The sequence below is a fragment of the Asterias rubens genome, chromosome 2 (assembly GCF_902459465.1).
Source record: "Asterias rubens chromosome 2, eAstRub1.3, whole genome shotgun sequence".
In the NCBI taxonomy this organism is placed as follows: Eukaryota; Metazoa; Echinodermata; class Asteroidea; order Forcipulatida; family Asteriidae; genus Asterias; species Asterias rubens.
Genome location: NC_047063.1, coordinates 9,385,662 through 9,406,114, shown reverse-complemented (window position 1 = coordinate 9,406,114; position 20,453 = coordinate 9,385,662). Strand labels below are relative to the sequence as shown.

Genomic DNA, 20,453 nt, shown 5'->3' with positions numbered 1-20,453 from the left:
CCCTCCACTTTGGGTGGAGAAAGATTTGTTGCCTTCTGTTAATTTACCTTGCCAGAAGGGAATAAGATAGGGGCAACGTAAATCTCAATTAAGGTGGGGATAGTTTGAGCTTGGCTGTCTATTTTGTTATGTTTAGAACCTGATCCGCATGTAAATAGCATGAAGAAAACAAAAGTGTGTAGGGATTACGAGAGATGATAACACAGCTTTTGGGTTAATTTACATGTACTTCTCTTCGTTCTCTGGGTTTTGTAATATTGTACTGGTTTTGGCCTGTTTTTCTTGGGTCGCCATACTTCTTAGGGCTCTGGTTTCATTATTTTCTTAATAATTTTCACCGAGAATCTGTTTACAAGGTAAATTTTTTAAATTTGTTATGGGAGATCTGGGCCCAGTTTCATGGTTCTGCTAACCGCCGAATTCTGCGCTTACGATCACCATTCTCCGCTTGGACGGCAAGTGCCTAATTTCTGCGTTAGCCCTGTATGCATAGAATGCCTTAGCGGGGAGTTTGCATGTGCACCAGCCAACATTTCCTACTAACTCGTGAATTATGCTTGACGTAAGCGCAGATGTCCTTGCTTCCAATTCTTTGCTTACAGTAAGCAGAGCCATGAAATCAGGCCCTGGCTTTTTCTTCACCTGTGTTTGGTTTGAGATTTCTTTCTTCCTGCCTGGTTTGGACTGCAATATGACTGTTTGAAGCCTTGGTAGCGATTACTGAGATGGAGTTACATATAGGAAGCTAAGCTCTCCTTAACCCTCGCTGGGTTTGGTAATAAACTCAGGAGCAGTAAAGAACCAACACAGGGTGGAACTTGAAACCAAATTGAAAACTTGTGTTTCTCTCAGTGTTTCTCTCAAAGCCCTTCGGGATTTGCTGATGAAATTAATGCAAACAACTGGAAAGGCGGCCATGCCGGAAATGAGATTTTCAAAAAAGATAGTTGAAGCAGATAGAGAAAATTGATGAATCTCTTTGGTTTACAAATTAACCCCCAAAATAACCAGAAATGCTTTTGCACTTTCAGGATTATCCTTTTAAGCGAAGCGATGAAGACCATTGTTTCTTGAAACACTCTTGGTTATTCTAACCCACTCTTCGATCAAACACAAAGAGCAATTTGAGTTGTCTATACTCTGACCGCTATTTGAAATGAAGTTTGTTTCCACATGGCTATTTCTGCATCTTTCCGAAGTGATTGGAGTTTGTGTGGATTCAAAACTACAGTAATGAGTTCTAGCACTTCATACAACTAACGTCAATTGACGGACCAAAAATATCTTCATGTGTTGACTTCTTCTGATGGGACGTAAACCTGTAGGTCCCGTGTGTTGTTGTTTTTAACTATCAACACAAAACGATCCCAGTACACACTTATCCCAAAGAGGAGGGGTTTGCCCATTTTTTTCTGGCAGTGCGACGAAAGAATGAAAGAGAAAGTGAGAAAGAAAAAAAAATGCTTGATATAGCAATGGTATAATTTGGGCTGTTAGAATATCAGCGGATTGCGACAGAATTACTACCCAGGTCGTGAATAATCAACAGAAGTAACTCATCTCCAGCCCACATTACCAAACTGTGTGTGGTTCTCATGATGTTGTCTTTGGAGTAAACAGGCAAGTCGTTTGTATCTTAGAATTAAACTCTTCCGTGGTGTTATTAGAACCAGATAATAGCCAAGGCTGATGGAGACTGTTTAGAAAATGTTAATCTGATCTGTTAAGGGGGAGGGACTCAGTGGAAAACACCTAAATGTCACTGGATTTTCAAGCCATGCATGGCTAACTGCTTGCTGAGTTGTTGCACGTATGAAGCGATATTTCTGTACCTCTGTAGATGGCCGAGATACTGTCGGGGAGAAAGTTGTCAAATTGACGAGGTACTCTCCAGAAAGAAATCCAAAGTGCAAAGGTTGTTACTAATGATGTATCTCATAAGCTGGAATGTACTAAACTTTATACAATACATTCAGTGACATATTTTGTCCTACCTTTCAAGAGAAAAATTAAATGTTGGTTCCTGGTAGACACTTGCACTGGTTTAGCTCAAGCAAACAAGACATTAGGGCCTTGATTTTGGTTACTGATATTTGTAAAGCACGTCTTTGCCACTTTTTCCCACTTTCTCCTCCTACATGTGTAACTTCACTTTCCATCCCACAGGACATGATCTGCATAATCAATCACATACGCTGTTGGCTGGCCTCTTATTCAGGCCCTTTCAGAGCTGTTTATCCCACGGCTAAGATGCTTCATGTGGTCTTGTAAAAACGTCTTGTAAAAATGAATAAGTTTTCTCTCCTGATCGAACCCCACCTGATGCCTCGCTGTTGGCTTCTGCCAGTCCTGTCTTATATTCAGTCTTTCTGAGGCTCCTCTTAGACTAAGACCATAAAATCCTTCTCATTTCAAGATGTTCCCACAAAAGATAAAAATGTGTTTGCTTCCCCAAAAAATACCCGTTCCAGAAACACCTTTGGGCTTTTAGACTTCATTTTATCCTCTTTATTCACTGTTCAGTCTTCTTTTCTCATTTTAAGCTGGCTCTAAGCTTAAGCTTCTACGGTACTCTCCCCTTCCCGCAAGCGATTTTAATGTACATGTATTTTCCTGTTCTTGCTTTAGTTTCCCATACAGGTGGTACATCGTTCAATCTACTCACCCACTCTTTTTTCTTGCCAAGTTTTACCCACTGGAGTGTTAAATGTTTTATCCTTGCATGAAACCTAAATAATTGAACATCTTAACCCACTTTTAAGAATGCTAACCCCACACTTCTGTTCATCTGGAAACCTTCCTCAAAGTCACTTCCTCATGTTCTGCTTCTTGTGAGGGCTCCTTGGTTATATTACCACAAAATAATACAATATTAATATTGCATTGCCATAAACTACAAATGAACTATTCCATGTACCTGTGTTTGCTTTCTTTACATGATAGCTAATGATGCTTATAAAATGAGCTCATTGGTTATAAAACCCAGCTGACATGTGTTTTAAAAGTTGTAAAAGATTCCCACTCCCAGCTCAATTCAACTATGAAACATTTCTTTACCTCAATCCAATTGTACTTGCTTGTTTTTAACAACAGTTCCCGGAGAACATACTCCTCTAGTTAACTGCAGACAAATATGAAAAGGGTCCTCCATTAGATATGTATATTCCTTCATTATTGTCCTTCAAAGACAGTTTATGGTTTTTAACCCCAAATACTCAATCCATTGCTGTCCATTCCTCTGTTCATATACAGTTATCATTAGTTGGTGAAACGGATTACATGTACATGTACCATCAGCCAAACTGCTCCTTATTGACTCCCTCCTACATCCTGTCGCCAACAACACAATTGCCACCTTAAAGCTAGATGTATCCTACCATTCCTGAAGCCTTATTTATCTTCGATATTCATCATCATCTGGTTTACTGTCTATTCCTTATTTCTTGAACTAGTTTTTGAGCCCTTTTGCTACCCTCATTGGCAACTCATTGTTGGTTTACGTGAAAAAGCTTATTCACTGCCCTCAGCACCAAGAGCTAACCACTCTTCCCTAACCCTCTCCCCTTCTCTCTATTCAAAATGTTTGTCGTCTAATCTTGGTTCCCTGAACTAGTTCTTGGGCGCCCCCCTTTGCTGCCCTCAGTGGCAACTCATTGTTGGTTTACATGAAACAGCCCCTTTGACTGCCCTCCGCACCAAAAGCCAACCACCCTTCCCTTACCCTCTCCCCTCCCATAGCTATTCATCATTATCTGTTTGTCGTCTAATCTTGGTTCCCTGAACTAGTTCTTGGGCGCCCCCTTTGCTGCCCTCAGTGGCAACTCATTGTTGGTTTACATGAAACAGCCCCTTTGACTGCCCTCAGCATCAAAAGCCAACCACCCTTTCCTTACCCTCTCCCCTCCCATAGCTATTCGTCATTATCTGTTTGTCGTCTAATCTTGGTTCCCTGAACTAGTTCTTGGGCGCCCCCTTTGCTGCCCTCAGTGGCAACTCATTGTTGGTTTACATGAAACAGCCCCTTTGACTGCCCTCAGCACCAAAAGCCAACCACCCTTCCCTTACCCTTTCCCCTCCCATCGCTATTCATCATTATCTGTTTGTCGTCTATTCTTGATTTCCTGAACTAGTTTCTGAGAGCCTCTTTACTGTTGTCGTCACCCCCAAGCCATCCACTCTTCCTTAAGCCTTTGTTCATCATCGTTTGGTCATACATGTATGCATCTTAGTGAACCCTAAGCTGCGTGTATGATCCCCATGGCTATCTGGCAGCAGCTAGTTCATAACAGTTATCCCTGCCAACGTGTATGACATGCATCATATTTACCTCTCTTTAAAGGCACTGTACACGTTTGGTAATTGTCAAAGACCAGTAATCTCACTTGGTGTCTCCCATCATAAGCATAAAATAACAAGCCTGTGAAAATTTGGGCTCAATCGGTCATCGAAGTTGCGAGAAAATGATGAAAGAAAAACACCCTTGTTGGACGAATTTGTGTTCTTTCAGATAGGAATAAAAGACTTCTAGAAGTCTTTTATTATTTAAGTGAAAATTACCTCTTTCTCAAAAACTATGTTAATTCGGAGGGAGCCGTTTCTCACAATGTTTTATACTATCAACAGCTCTCCAATGCTCGTTACCAAGTCAGTTTTTAAGTTATTTGTTTTGAGTAACTACCAAACATGTACCTTTCCTTTAAGGACACATTATTGATTGACTCGGCTGTACTCATCCCTGACTCCAAACACCCCCCTTTGCCACCCGCAGTCCTTTACAATTCATTGCTACCGTGTACCACGTCTTTTTTCTCCCTGATGCCGAAGGTTCAATTTTAATAACGTTACTGAACTCCTAAAGATAGCTGTTTGTCTATAATTTGAGAGGTTTTCTTGCCTGAAGCGCTTCTCTTGGTTTCATCAGATCCTGGGAAGATCATGCAGGATTATTTGCAGTACATGTGAGACTTGGGTATCATGAGAACTTGTTACATGTCAATTTTATTGATATGTCCACTTTATTTATCTGCACACACAAAAGTCATTAAAACAAGCTGTCACATGAAAGTTAATCATCCGTACACAATGTTTTGATAGAGATGAGCATCTTTAGAATTAGCTGGTGATAGACTACACAATCCTCATCGCCACTGTTTTTCACAAAACTCAAGGGAAACATGCTTTGCACAGCATTATTGAACACTGTCTCTCACTTAAACCAAATGGGGTCAGACACCTTGCAACAGTACTTATGGAATTGTTTCTCACTAAACTCGAATTGGGGTCAGACATGTTGCAACAGCCACAATGAAAACAGTTTTTCACTTAACTCAATTCAGGTCAGACATGTTGCACAGGAAGAATGAAAACTCTCGCTAAACTCAAATTGTGTCAATGATGTTGCAATAGCAATAATGAAAACTGTTCTTTACTGAACCCAAATGGGGTCAGACACATTAAAACATCAACAATGACAATGTACATGTATTACTTTTAAGAAAGCAGGTCATTCCTGTTCAAAAGACTCTAACAGGATTTCAAAACTGCGGATGATGAGAGTGTCTGAAGACAATCAGAGCATACCGAGAATTGCTTCTATTTCCGCATTATCTATTTGTTTTCTCAACATCACCATCGAGAAATCTTTTTTCTTGATTCACTTCTGTTTTCCCTACTGAAATTATCCAAGCTGAATTGATCAAAGGTTGACATGAGAAGCGTAGCTTTGTCAACCACCTCTCATTCATGCTCCATGTGGTTTAAAACAGTTACACACCGAACAGCGTGCACTTGAGTTTAAGAGCTTTCATGCTGGTTGATTTCCATTACAAGACAGTCACGTAATAAGAGACGAAATGTGATTTAACTACCGTGGTAGTATCCGCCCTGTCTGTAGATCATTGTTAATTATTCACTGTGGAACTCCCACCCATTCACTGCACAGGCCTGTACAGAAGCATTCCGCAACAAATTCATTCCGATTTAGATGGAAAAATGCTGACAAATTGTATGGATATTGGAGGCTTATGAGTGTTTTCCATCAATACTACCTGGAAAGCTCTTGCTATCTCGTCAATTCATTTACACTGTCAGTAAGTGTGGTAGGCACGTAGGCATTGGCAGTCAATCATTTGCGACAATGACAAGTGCTTTTTATTTCTTCTTTTTCCTTGAAGCTATATTCTTTTCCTGTTTCACTTTTCGATCAAGACAAACACGGGTACCTTACCATTGGTTTTGCATACACTCTCAAACTAGGGACCTTCACCCTACCGAGGACCTTATAGTATTGTCTTATTTTGTTTTGTAGGTCCCGTATCTGAATGTGTATACCTAACGTACATGCTATAGTCACCCAGCTTTGTGTTGCTGTCACTCTGTGGATATTCCTTTGTTCTGTACACTTAAGGAAAATCCTACTCTTCAACACGCAGAAACACTGTGGACATGTGTAAGTCCACATGGTGTTTCCAGTTCCAACACTATGTGGACCTCCTTATTGTTCTGATGTCCACGCCATTGTAGCTGTGAAACAATGAAAAGTAACAATAATGTTGTGATTGGAGGGCGTCGGGCAGTCTGGCGTTGGGTGTAGAAACTGACCCAAGTGTTTATGGTGACCCCCTCTCCTTCCCACCTCCCTAAACCCTCCCTCTTCTCACCCGCTTAATTCACCACCTCTGTGCAACCTTGGGCCATTTTGCACCAATTAAAGAAGAAGTGTCCAAGATGGAGTTGTTTACTGTAACAGTCTCAGTAACGGCAGTGGCGCACTGCACTTTTTACTGACCTCGGAGTACTGGCCAGCTCTCTAACAAACCCACATAGATCTATCTGCAGCTGGAACCTTTTGGAAGTATTAATAGCCTTAAACTGGATACATTTGATTAGCATGAGAGCCTGGGAATCTTTCTGCTGAGAGCAGTTTTTCACATATAGAGCGTTTTATGTTACTCTTTTGGTGCTGACACTTAGCAGAGTTTGCACTGGTTAGTGGAAACCAAGGTAAGATGTTATACCAGACGATTCAATATACCTGGAGTGGGGAGCCTCTTGGGTAACGATGAACAGTGAGCTTATTATGACAAATAAGTAAATCATTATCTATCGTTCACGATGTTGCACTTTGCGTGCCCAGGCTAGTCCTTCTGTCTGAAACCGGACAATGTGTAAAAACATGTCTTGCCCTAAGTTTGTTTCCAAGATGATCATTAGCTCAGTCCATCCATCTTGAAAAAAAAAAAACCCCACACCTATCCTCATGAAACATATCTATCTTTCAAGATGTTGCACTTTGCGTGCCCAGGCTAGTCCTTCTGTCTGAAACCGGACAATGTGTAAAAACATGTCTTGCCCTAAGTTTGTTTCCAAGATGATCATTAGCTCAGTCCATCCATCTTGAAAAAAAAAAACCCACACCGATCCTCATGAAACATATCTATCTTTCAAGATGTTGCACTTTGCGTGCCCAGGCTAGTCCTTCTGTCCGAAACCGGACAATGTGTAAAAACATGTCTTGCCCTAAGTTTGTTTCCAAGATGATCATTAGCTCAGTCCATCCATCTTGAAAAAAAAAAAACCCACACCGATCCTCATGAAACATATCTATCTTTCAAGATGTTGCACTTTGCGTGCCCAGGCTAGTCCTTCTGTCTGAAACCGGACAATGTGTAAAAACATGTCTTGCCCTAAGTTTGTTTCCAAGATGATCATTAGCTCAGTCCATCCATCTTGAAAAAAAAAAACCCACACCGATCCTCATGAAACATATCTATCTTTCAAGATGTTGCACTTTGCGTGCCCAGGCTAGTCCTTCTGTTCGAAACCGGACAATGTGTAAAAACATGTCTTGCCCTAAGTTTGTTTCCAAGATGATCATTAGCTCAGTCCATCCATCTTGAAAAAAATAAAAAACCCCACACCTATCCTCATGAAACATATTTGTCTAGTGTTGCGGCAGTCTGGTCCACTTGCAGAGCTCCCATCATGTACACTTTTTGTTTACATTTTACAGTTCTTACACCCGTTGGATGCTTTTTCATTTTTATTCTTCATTTTTACAATTTTTAGTAGTGCCATTTTTATTTGAAAAAGTGTGTCACATGCTAAACAAGTCTTTCTTAATAGTTTCAAACTCCGGAGGACAATAGAGGGACCGGCAATAAGTCTCAACAACTAATTTTTTTTATATGGATGACGCGCGACTTAAACAACAGGGGTTTCAAAAAACCAAGGATGCTCTAAGTTCTGTTTTGTCTACAAAATTGATGGGGAAGTTTCCAAAAAAATTAAACTAATGGATAACCATGTAGGCAGACGTGTGTACTTGCATGTACTATAAATACAAGATGGTCGCCTAAAATCTGTTAATAGTTTAACCGCCAAATCAAACAGCTTGCACAGACATAAAAACATTGCCAATAGCTCCTCCATAAAAACATGTACCAAAAGGTTGGCAATCTGCCAACTTGGGCCTTCTTTTTTTCGCTATCCATTTTACATGGTGAATGCTCCGGAGTGAATGTGAGTTATAATGACGAGATCGCAAAAGTCATTTTCAGCACCCATATGAGACGCATCATGGAACAATTTTCAAATGACTTCCCGGCTGGAACACTCCCCGCCGGTGATTAAGTGTCCTCTTGGCTGTGATTTCGTGCCGACTGTTCCGTTCCAATGTGTATTGATGAGGACCGAGTTGAGAAGATCGTTAATGGTGCATTGTATGTAAACCTTGTGTTCGGATTAATTACTTAATATCTGAGGGACAAAGTGCTGATTAGCAAATGTCAATTCTTAGAAGAGAATATATCAGAAGCAATTGGATTGAACAGTGTTTCTTTTTAAGAAAAACTGTGGATGAGAATTCTTTGGGAAAATACAATTGGTTGGTTCTCACGAAGAACATACATGTATACAATAATGCCAATTGATATAAACATGTAAATTGATACTTACACTTATTTAAACACTGCTTTTCATTAGTGAAAGTGGAAGGTATTTGTCCCCAAAAAGTACCAGTTTGACAATTTCACAGATATTTGTTGATTTCTCTTCTACACTGCACTCCAAACCAGCGTCTCATCTACTAAAGTGATCTTTCTGCCCAACAGGGATGAGAAATTTCAGACTTTTTCTGTCTGTCTGGGTAAAAAAAAGCAGCTGCTAATTTCTTCAGATATAAAGAAATCATGCTCTATGATTTATAATCCCTGGCTCCGAGGATACTGTTCCCCCAAAAGCTCCTTGAAATCTATAAATCCAGGGGTTATCGAGACGGTTGAAATGCAATCGTTTTTTCGTGCCTCCTAAAATGTGCATCCTGGTTTCAGAGCTTTTTGTTAGCGATCATGGCGATAGCTTCCACCCCTGGCAGTTGTAATAGCCATCGACCTGCTCAACAATCTTTCTGACAGTTCTTTTCAGAAATGAGAAGTTTCCTGAATTCAGAAATGAGAAGTCTCCCAAATTTAGAAATGAGAAGTCTCTCGAATTCAGAAATTCAGAAGTGGAATTAACAGCAAGACAAGTTCTCATAAGAACATAATCCACACAGCAAAGTAGATACATGTACACATGTTTTCTCCAAAAGACGATCAGAGCATACTGATCGAAACGTCGAGTTGAAACCAACGGTTCTTTTCAGAACCACCCCAACTCATTAGAGATAGTCATGACATGGTGTTACCGCAAACCTTTCTATACACATGGTATTGCTGCAAACAAACTGACCCATTGATACCTCACCATTTAATGCCTCAAAAATTACATCTATCTGTCCAACTTGATGTCATACATCAGTATATTCTCTAGTACCAACTACACATACTGGGTAACCTTGGTATTTTTAATGTTCATCTTTAGTCCAGCTTTACCACAATGGAGTGATGTCTGCAGTTTAGTGAGCTGTGACTGAGCCAGTATCTTAATTGTTGGCTACGGCTACGGCTATGACTGTTGCAAAGGGTGTTGCCAGGGACTATATCTATATCTGCAGCAACCTAACTGTAGCCAAAGCCGCCAATTCCGATACGGCCTAAATAGCAGGAGATTGTCTTCAAATATTAGGCTGTTGGATGTTCCCCATGGCATTGACATTATGTTAACAAAGCATTTTAAAGAGCAGCAGTGTAAAAGTTTGTCTATCAGGGACTTAAGTCGAGAAATAAACCTAAAGGACCGAAACTTAAAACTAAACTCCGAATTATCGTTGTTAGTCAATTTATTCACAAACCGAAATTAAGCAAATGTATTCATCAACACATGATGTGCTTTATTTTTGTTGTATACAGTTTTGTACACAAATGCCTCACTGCTTAAAGTCACCTGGAAGTGGTATTTTGTCAAAATAAAGCTTTTGTCACTAACATATGTGTTTTGATGAGTGGAATATGAATAAACAATTAACTAAGGTTTTAGAAAGTTAGTTTCCATGTTGTTTACAAATTTGAAAATAAGCCCGACCCAAGAGGGCACTGTTCGTGACGTCAATCGAGGCGCGATGAATCGCATGTAGTGCCGACACAAGATAGTGACGCTTGGCGCAAGCTAAAAACATGCCCTTAAAGTTGAAACAATACCTGATTTTTTTACGTTAGGCAAATGCTCCTTTAGGTTCGTTACGTCTTTCAGGTACCTTCTTCGACTTCCCTACTAGCTGGAAAAATTGTTGGGATGGCGTCATGTTTTAGAAAAAAACTTTTCTCTTCATGTCAAAATGTGTAGTGTATTCCAGATTCTCGAAGCACGATGGCTCAAAGTGTTTGCTGCACAGCGCTGGAAAAGACGTCGGACCGGACCACTTTGCAAACTGACCCCATCTTTAATTGTTTTGCTGCATCCAGCAGCAATACACCTGGTCGACATTGCCGGGAAAATGCAAGAAAAAACTTTTTCGAAACGTAAAATTCACGACTAGGACTCGAATGTACTTGCACGTACGTGTGTTCGATGTTTGATCGAGGCAAAGTCTGCCTCGATTGACGTCACAAAAGGGGTAGGCGGAGTCACCCCCCACACAATTTTCTTTATTTGTTTAAACATATTATTCGTTAAAAACAATTACTCAAAAAATTATTTTATTGTTCAGAAACATATACTCTACTGTTTGAAGAAAAATAAATTATATTTCCAGGTGACTTTTAGTGACACAATTTCATTAATGAAAAGGTGTAAGCAAACTTGACCATAGGGACTCGTCCCAAAGTCACTTCACAGCATTGCACTTTTTCCTCTCTCACCGGTATGGTTCAGAGATCCTTAAGCGATGACTCAAAGAGCAGAGATATCACCTTACCCTCGCATATGGGATGATCCATCACCAGGGTAAAGTTTGGTGACACCGACCAGGTTTTTTGGCTCTTCTCTTAATTGCCTTGGGTTTTGCCTTGGGTATGGGTGGGGTAGTTTTTTGTCTGTGTTTTTCCTTTCCTTTTCTAACCAAACATTGGGAATGAATTTCAGGGTTGTAATGATGAGCTGTGTATATATCAGTGTCAGGGCTTGTTTAATTGGAAAGCTTTTAAATTAATCAGTCAAATTTATTGGCAAGTTTACTGATGTTAAGAATACATGTCCCTTGTATTGGTCGCCATGTTTGATGTCAAACAATGAAAATTTGCACACGTGTACGAACTACCACACAACTCTTAGGCAATGATAACTCTTTATTGAACTCAGTGAGGGGACTGTTTTGGACTAAGACCCGTTCCCACTGGACCCCGCATTGATCTCCCAATTTGAGAAAAGGGCGATCAAGACCCCGAAAGGGCGATCAAAGGGCGATCAAAGAGAAATAAGCTCTATAGTGGGAACGTGAGGGCGATCAGGATCTGACCGTGCAATTTTGATCCTCCTCAGGAGTAGGATTAAAGCGGGATCTGATAGCCCTTTTGGATTAATGGGCGATCAAAAGTGTAGTGGGAACGCAAAGGGCAATCAGACCCCGCAATTTGCAATCAAAACAGTGTTCTTTTGAACCCACTTCCATTCCCCAAAAGGGGGATCAATGCGCGATCATACTCAAGTGGGAACGCGACCGGGATTTCACGCCTGCAACTATTGTTGCGGAATCCCGATCTGGCAATTGTGGATCCAGTGGGAACGCGGTCTTAAAGGGGGCTATTTGATCTAAGTCACTCACAATGCAATGTCTTTGGTATTTCCCTAACACCAATATGTGATATGCACTGTACTCTCAAGTCAAACAGATTCCTTTTCTTGAAACCCCAAGATTATTTGTTAACCACAGTTCTTTTCAGAACCGCCACAAACGGGATATTTTACCCACATAGTTTTCACCCACAATCAAACTTTTTATTGTTTTTACACCATGCAACTGGCTTGTTTCATTTCAATCTGAGTCCTGTAGAAAACATTCCCCATGCTACTTGAGAGCAGATGTCTTAACCACTAGACTGTTCTATACTTTGTGAATGAGGTCTTTGAGCTCCCAACAAAATTTCATTTCAAAGCCATTGGACACTTTCGATGTCCAAAGGCCCACATTTCGTGTATCACAACTTATATATAAAATAACAAACCTGTGAAAATTTAGGCTCAATCGGTTATCGGAGTCGGGAGAAAATAATGCGAACACCCACCCAAGTTTCCGCACGTTTCGCTGTGTCATGACAAGCCGTAATTCTCGATATCGAGAATTGATAATTGTTTTGATGTTTTCTCAAAAAGTAAAGCATTTCATGGAATAATATTTCAAGAGAAGTCTTTCACCATTACCTTCTGTAAACCCTGTAAGTTATTTGTAAATCTGTGAACTTTTTGTTGTTGTTCTGTTCCGAAAGTGTCCAATGGCTTTAAAAAGTTTGTAAACAATGATTCCTCCTTCATCCAGAAAAGAAGCAAATTTAGTATTTTTTATATTTATACAACCCATATAATTTTATGGCTTGTTGTATAACTCCACTTCATCATTGCTTTCCCTAACCCGCGTACAATTTTGCATTGTTGTGATGAGATACACATGAGATAGTCTGAAGGACAATTAGTTAATTAGTTTCTTTTGTATTACATTTTCCAATTATGGTAATTAGCATTCACTGTTGTTTCCACAGCTTGATATGAATATCGAATGCTACTTAATACCTTTTTATACAAACAGATCCCTTTCAGTCTAGTTATTATCTTCAATTTGCCTGATTAATGTTGAAGTTTGTTTTAGTGTTAATTTGGAAAAGGCAAGATCATGCTACATTTCATCTTTAATTGTAAAGTTTGATTTAATGCTTAGAAAGCATTGGTATACAATGACCCGCCCTGTCCTCATGGGTTTAAAAGAAAGGACATTTTCCATTTTTCTTGTATCTTCAATTGTTGTTGAGGCTTGAAGCTACAGCTTATGTGCCCCTCTTTACTGCATTGGGTTCACGTTGATAAGGGCGGCATTTCAAAGGGTGATGCTTCCAAAAATGATTAAAATCTGTTTTAGATGGGTCCAGATTTTTTGTATTGAGACTAAGGGCACAACCCTTGGAAAGTAGTAAATTTTATAACAAATTATGAAGGGCACAACATGAAACAACATAAAACCGACAGTTTGTGATTTCTTTGCAAATGGCAACTCAATGCAAGTTACTCTACCTTTAATATAACCACCAACAGAGGGCGGTATTCACTCAAACTCCCCACCTTTTGCCTCTCGTACGGTGATGTTACATATTTCATAAGTCAACACTAAGTTGTTTATATAAGGAACGACCCTCCCTCTCCCTCGAGGGAAAGGAAACCCAGACTTTAATTCCTCATCTTGTTTTGGTATTTACTAAAGCGTGTCCTTCCTTATTACCACAGTGTTTTTCTTTGGAATTCTATAAACGGTTCGACTCCCTTAATGATACGTAAGGCTTTGGATAGCGTTTTTTTTCCCTCCCTATTCTTTATCGGTCGGAATAACAGTCAAAGGCGTCGACTTGTCTTGCATTAGTCACATGCCAATCACGCGCAGTCTGTTTGCGGAATCAACATTGTGACAGCTTGTCGGAAGGAGATAGTAACTGATTGCGATTGTCGCTAATTATTCACTACTACTGGCGAAACGGAATCACCTGCATTAGCAGTTAAAACATTGCATCCCCCAAAAAACCATCAGCAAAGAAAACAAATCTATTCATCCTCTGATGCCCTCTCCAAACACACATTAACAAGATGCATTTAGAAATGAAAAAAAAAAGAAAAGATCTTTGAGATTGATTTTACTTGATGGTTTATTATTCTTGCGTGTACCCGTAGATGATGGATTTCATCCCCAAGGATAAGCTTAAGTCCCCCCCCCCCCCTCTTGCCAATCAGTGCTAATTAGAGTGGCCATATGTATGTAGAGAGAAGTCAAAGTCTACATCTTAACAGAGATAAGATGTGGTTTGATACCTTTAATGAGGTTGCCATTTTTCAAAGCCGCATATGGAAACGGTTAGGTTGAATCACGTGTCTTGGATGAGATGGGAAGTAGAGCGTAGCATGGTTGGACTGACAGTGTCATCTCTCCGTGGTCTCCTGATACTGGTCCAGTGGAATGCAGGTTACGATCGAGATTGAAACGTTTATGAGCAGAGAATGACCATCATCGACCACTTTTGTTGGTCCCCCTAACATGAACAAGATGTATGGTTAAGACATTCCATCACAATTGTTCTGGTTTTCTTCACTAATGTTACCCCCGTTTAACTAGTTCGGAGAACTGAATGACTATTTAATCTGGTTGTCACTAATGTATAAAAGAATATAAAACAAACGTGTGAGTAGGATGTTCATATGAGATGTATGTCTGTGGATGAGAATAAGACCTTAAAGTCAGTGGACACTAATGGTAATTGTCAAAGACCAGTCTTCTCACCTGGTGTATCTCAACATATGCATAAAATAACAAACCTGTGAAAAATTGAGCTCAGTTGGTCGTTGAAGTTGCAAGATATTAATGAAAGAAAAAAAAACACCCTTGTCGCACCATCAGACCATGGTCACATGAAGTTGTGTGCTTTCAGATGCTTCAAAATCTAAAGCTGAGGTCTCGAAATCACTTCTTTGGAAAAATACTTCTTTCTCGAAAACTACGTCACTTCAGAGCGAGTCGTTTCTCACAATAGTTTATACTATCAACCTGTCCCTATTACTCGTTACCAAGTGAGGTTTTTTTTTGCTAATAATTATTTTGAGTAATTACGAATAGTGAGTAATTACCAATAGTGTCCACTGCCTTTAAAGGGAGGTTATATGTCCACATTGAGGACCATTGATGTATCTCCACAATCATGACAATGAGAGCCCTTATATAATCACATTGAGCACCCCTGATATACGCTCATTGGAGTAGGATTCCAACTAAGATAAAGTTATATCCCGATAAGAGTACATTATGCAACCCTTTGAACATTCCGTTTTAAGACCTTAAGGGTTTTTAGATTGGGCACATTCTAATTGCTGTATTCCAAGGTACTGCCCTATCTATATGGAACTCTTGGCTTGCCATGGTGCAAGTTTTCCTCATACGATCTTGCATACATGTATTTTCATAAGAGGAATCCTACTTTTAAATAGCTTCTCTGAGTTTTCTCATTGTTTTTATTTTCTTGTTGTACATCAAGACTTGCTTTTTAAAGCGTTGTTTGAGGGTGAAGATGTATTAAACAAACAAAAAAGCCACCCCACATTACAGGTTTTAGTTTGCAGTTATGATGATACCCTCTGATCACAAGCTTAAGCTTTCATTAAGCAAGGGTACCTTCATGTAAAGATCAAAAGAAGGTTGCTCATTGGCAACTTGCCCATTCTGTCAAAAATAGTTTCAACTCTCAAGTGAGCAGCACAGTCCCCTTCTTTCTCACATCTTCCCTACTTTCTGTCCTGCCCCCTCCCCTCCAACACCTGTTGTTCTTGGTCCCCCACCCCTTCTTCTACATGCATAAAAAAAACTGCACATGATGCATCAGCGGTTTTTTTAAACTTGCTTTTTTTCACATGATTCTCACTCGACTTTGGTAGGAGCTTCATAAAATGGCAAAATCTTTTAGCTTTTTGAACATTTTGAGTGCAATCCAGTACAACTGTTTTCTTAACATGTCCTGCAAAATGATTTTTTTTTGTGGCCTCTTCACTTGGTCTCATCTCCTGGTTGGTTGCATATGGGCACATGTACATCATGTACATACTATGATTTCACTCTTCCCTCTAGAAACAAGTTTACAATAAAAAAAAACATGTCATTCTACTTACAACCACCATCACAAGGCTTTTCTTAAAAACTCTCTGGGAATTACACTTTCTAGTTAGTCAACCCAGAAAGTGATACTTTACGGATTATTTTCAAAAATTGAAGAAAAAGGTGGATTATTTTGTCTCGGGTATTGTGCACTTGTACAACATGAGATGGTAACAGCCCAGAGGCGGCATTGTAACCATACTAATCTTCCTGCTCAGATAGCACAAGAATGCATTCTAGATTCCTAAGGGAGTGAAATGGGAAATAGAGAAACTGGAAGACAAAATGCACCAAGGTGCAAAAGAAGAAAAAATCACTTGGCTTTACTTGATCTTTGTAACCTCAACTCGACAGGACGCTGCTGGTGAGCGAGCCAAATGCCAACACCTGTAGCATCGATTAGCTCATCTCGGATTCGGGGCTTCCTGCCCACAAAAAAAAAGCACATTTCATGGCTTGTTTTTTACCTACCCCTGAGCCATGAAATACACACCATGACTCTTTTTGGATTAACCGCAGTAGTACTTTTTCTCCCCCTGAAATTTATCCCCAGTCCGTTGGCAAGCAGGCCAAGGAAAGTCAACGTCCTGCGGGAGAGGTGTTTTTCCCTGAAATTCCAGAGAATTTTGTACTGTTCGTTTGTTGGCATGTGTTTAACACCCCAAAAAATCAAAGAAAGTTAAAAAACACGAAATTCCAAGTAGCTCAATGCTTGGACAACATGCATACAAAGATAACATCTAAAGGTCTAAACCAAGTGATGTGCACTTCACAATTTGTAGATTTTTATTCTGTTACGACTTTTAGCTTGAGATGACAGAAATGAAAAATCGATTCTCTGAAAGCTTCTGTCATGTTGCAGTGTTTTAGGGGTTTGTGTTTTAGGTATAGTCAACTACAGCAATCTTCTTGAACTGAAATCATTTTAACATTAAGCATTTTGGAGGTTTCTAGATTTGCCTGTCAACTACTCATGTACATGGGGATCCAAAACCAAAGTGACAGTAAGCGTTATGGAGGTTTGTCAGTTGAAATCTGTCCAATAGATTTACTCAACAGATCTTTCATTACATGTTAAGAATGAAAGGGTTTTACAAGAAGAGATGCTGTGCAGCGTGCTTTTATTTATTTGACAACCATACAGCGAGTGGGTTTCGGACAACAGTTGAACAGGTTCTTCTTGTTAAGCAAAGTATGTCCAGAAAAGAGAACAATTTGGGACTAGTCTCAAGTCCAAGACTGGCCTCTAGTCCTCCAGCACTGGTTAGCAGGTCACTGATGGAATAATAATAATAACAATAAGAGACATTTATATAGTGCTCTTACACGAGGAAAGCATTCTAGAATTTCATTATTATTATTTTTTTCCACCTAGATGGGTTCGGTTAAACTGACTGAGCGCCTTGAGCACCCAGCAGAGTGGATATGTTCGCATTACAAGTCTTATTATTATATTATTATTATTATTATTATTATTATTATCCTCCTCTGCTATAACTACCCCTCTCATCCTGTATTGGCTCACGATAATGTTATTCTAGGAGTTCTTCTATTCAGTTACTCTGAATCTAACACCATCTACCCCCTTAAACCCATTATTCCCTTTGCCCTTGTCACCAGCTACGATTGGGATTATTAGCAAGGTGTCTAACACAGGGATCCATTAGCACGGCATCTGTGAACAAAACGCTCCTATTGATTTACCTGAGGAGCCACCTACGCTTCCCCCCCCCCCCCATATCTGAAGTCCTGACAGTGGGCATCGATTGGGCAGCCGTGGCTTCAATTTCCCAGCTCCACATTCCCATCTTAAGCAACATGAAATTCTTGCATTTTCCCTCAAATGGTCGGCCAATTCTCATGATCTGCAATATTGACTATAATCAGTGACATATTGGCTCGTAGAGGCATATAAGTACATTTGTATGGTAAAGACGGGTTGGGTTTTTCTTTAAAGGTGTTTTTACAGGAGACTTGTCGGTTTGCTCAATCAGTCCCAGCAACTTTGGTTATCATGCACTGGGAAGCGAGAAAGGCGCTGGGGTATGTGTGTCTCCTATAGTGGCGACCTTTCTCACTAAGGCTAATAGGATTTGGCCACTTATTTTCATAGTTCAATGGCCTGGGATGCATGCATGTCATACTAGCATTTAGCACAAAGCTGTACAATTTAGAGTGCAGTACGATTACAGCCGAGACACGATATTTTATAATCTATACACACAAGATTGTCCTTTATTAGTGCAGAGTCTGGGATTGCTCAAACTGTTCCCTGCCTTGTAATACATAAGTCTGGTAACAGTAAGTGTCGTTAGCACCTAAGGGTTTTTCCAGAATTGTGACCACTAATGTCATGGCAAGGAGAAGAAGGTTTGGATCGGGGTAGAGCAACATACCTGAAACGGAAAGTTTGGGCTTGCAAAACCCTCCAAGCCTTGCTAATGCAATAGTCTTTTCTGAATTATCTTAACTTCCGAATTATAAGTGGTGTATTTTTTCTTGTTTTTACTTACTACAGCAAGCCTTCAATGCAACGGCGGTGGTGAGACATATGCGCAAACTCAAACTCGGGGAACTAGCAGCGTCCAGCAACAATGGCGGACAGCAACCTGATGCAAGCAGTGACAAGAGCAGACAAGAGAGCAAAGGCGCCTCTGAGGCATCAAGCTGAGTCCCGGGCAGACCCCCCCCCCCCCTTTCCCCCTTGAACAGAACCATCAAAATAAAGTGTGGACGTTTAACAAAACAAACATTATTATAAAAAGTAACAATTGTTTTTTGTAAATATCTTTCAGCCTTATCATGATGTTCTCTTCCTTCTAACACAAAGCCTGGTCACTGGTGGATCCCAACTAAAACTAGTAACCTTTCACCCAACCCAAAACTAGTAACCTTTTACCCGGAATAGCATCCAGTTTGTATCAAATTCCCCCAAAAATGCATGAGCTCAAACTTTATGGACTTGTGCAAAGTATGGCCTCATGCAAAGTATCATTGCATTTGCAGTACCTTCCCAAATCCTTTGAACTTGTCTGATGTTGGAGGATCTGTTGCTAATGACCATGTCACATTTGTTTACAAAAAGAGTGACCCTTTGCATGCCAGGGCTTTTCTGGCAGGCAAGATACTAAGCTGGTCATATGAGATATTTCATATTTTGTAATACAATAAATCCAAGTAGCAGCTGAACAAGTTTTGAGGTTTGCCCTCTTTCGTCATGTCGAAAGTTGATTAAGTTCAGACAGGGCTTATCCGAATCCATTAGCATTAAACAAAACTAGTGAGCGGTTTTGATGGCTTTATGGCCAACAAACTAACATGTTTAGCAATTGAGCAAGCAGGTAGTCTTATGTCATTAAGCTGGAACAAAATTGCTTCACCCTAAAACATACAGAGTAGAAACCGAAATCCATCCATCTTGATCTTTTTTCTTTCTTTTGTGTTTGTAAATGTCAAGGGAAAGTTGTTAAGCATCAACTGCAAGAAGGATCCACCAGTGCTCACAATCAGGTGTTAAAACAAAATATAAAAAACATCTTTTTTTAACCGAGTGTAGCTTAAGATATACCTAAGACTGTAGACCGTACTATATACAGAGTGTACTCAAAAGTATTTGTAATTGATATACATAATGACATTGACTTAAAATGATATTTGATATTTTATGCCATATATTGTTACACTATGGTATCGCTTCTTCATGGATGACCTATTTATCTATTGTACAGGAGGTTGGGGGTGAAACCAAAGCTTCATATATCTAGTTCCCTGCCTCCTTTCATATTCTTTGCATGTGCAACATAGATGGGTAACAGTCCCCTGAGCAATATTGGTGTGTGCGTATTCTGCGTGGAGCAATTCAACCAATACAATGCGTTCTCTTGCGTCGTGATCGCTATCGCTGCAGTGTGACTCGGCCTTTTTTAATGGGATTTTCCAAGAAGTCTCCTCTCAGGATTGGGCTCATAACTCCATTTGATGCTGAAGTATTGTGCAGAATAGGCACTATTCAATACATTTTTCCAGATCAGGAGCCCAAGCCAGAGACCATGCATAAAGTCTATTGGCAAAGGAGAATCACTGCCAGTCAGTTCATAATATTAGATAAGTGCAAACCTACATCTAGTCCACACCTGGTTTTATATCTCCCTAAATACATTTACCATAAAATACAATTTCCTGACAAGTAATGACAAGTAATGCCATAAAATTCCCTCCCGCTCCCAAAGCGTGGTATCCTATA

The 20,453-nt window shown here is 39.9% G+C and overlaps 1 protein-coding gene across 1 annotated transcript in view; it reads left to right on the top strand.

Moving 5' to 3' along the window:
- LOC117302912 (calcium/calmodulin-dependent protein kinase type 1-like) overlaps positions 1–18,881 on the top strand; it is a 105,428-nt gene extending 86,547 nt beyond the window's left edge. Inside the window, exon 9 of the mRNA XM_033786895.1 lies at positions 18,729–18,881. Coding sequence (XP_033642786.1) covers positions 18,729–18,881 — 153 coding nt within the window. The remainder of the gene's footprint in view (positions 1–18,728) is intronic.
- The last annotated feature ends 1,572 nt before the right edge of the window (positions 18,882–20,453 follow it).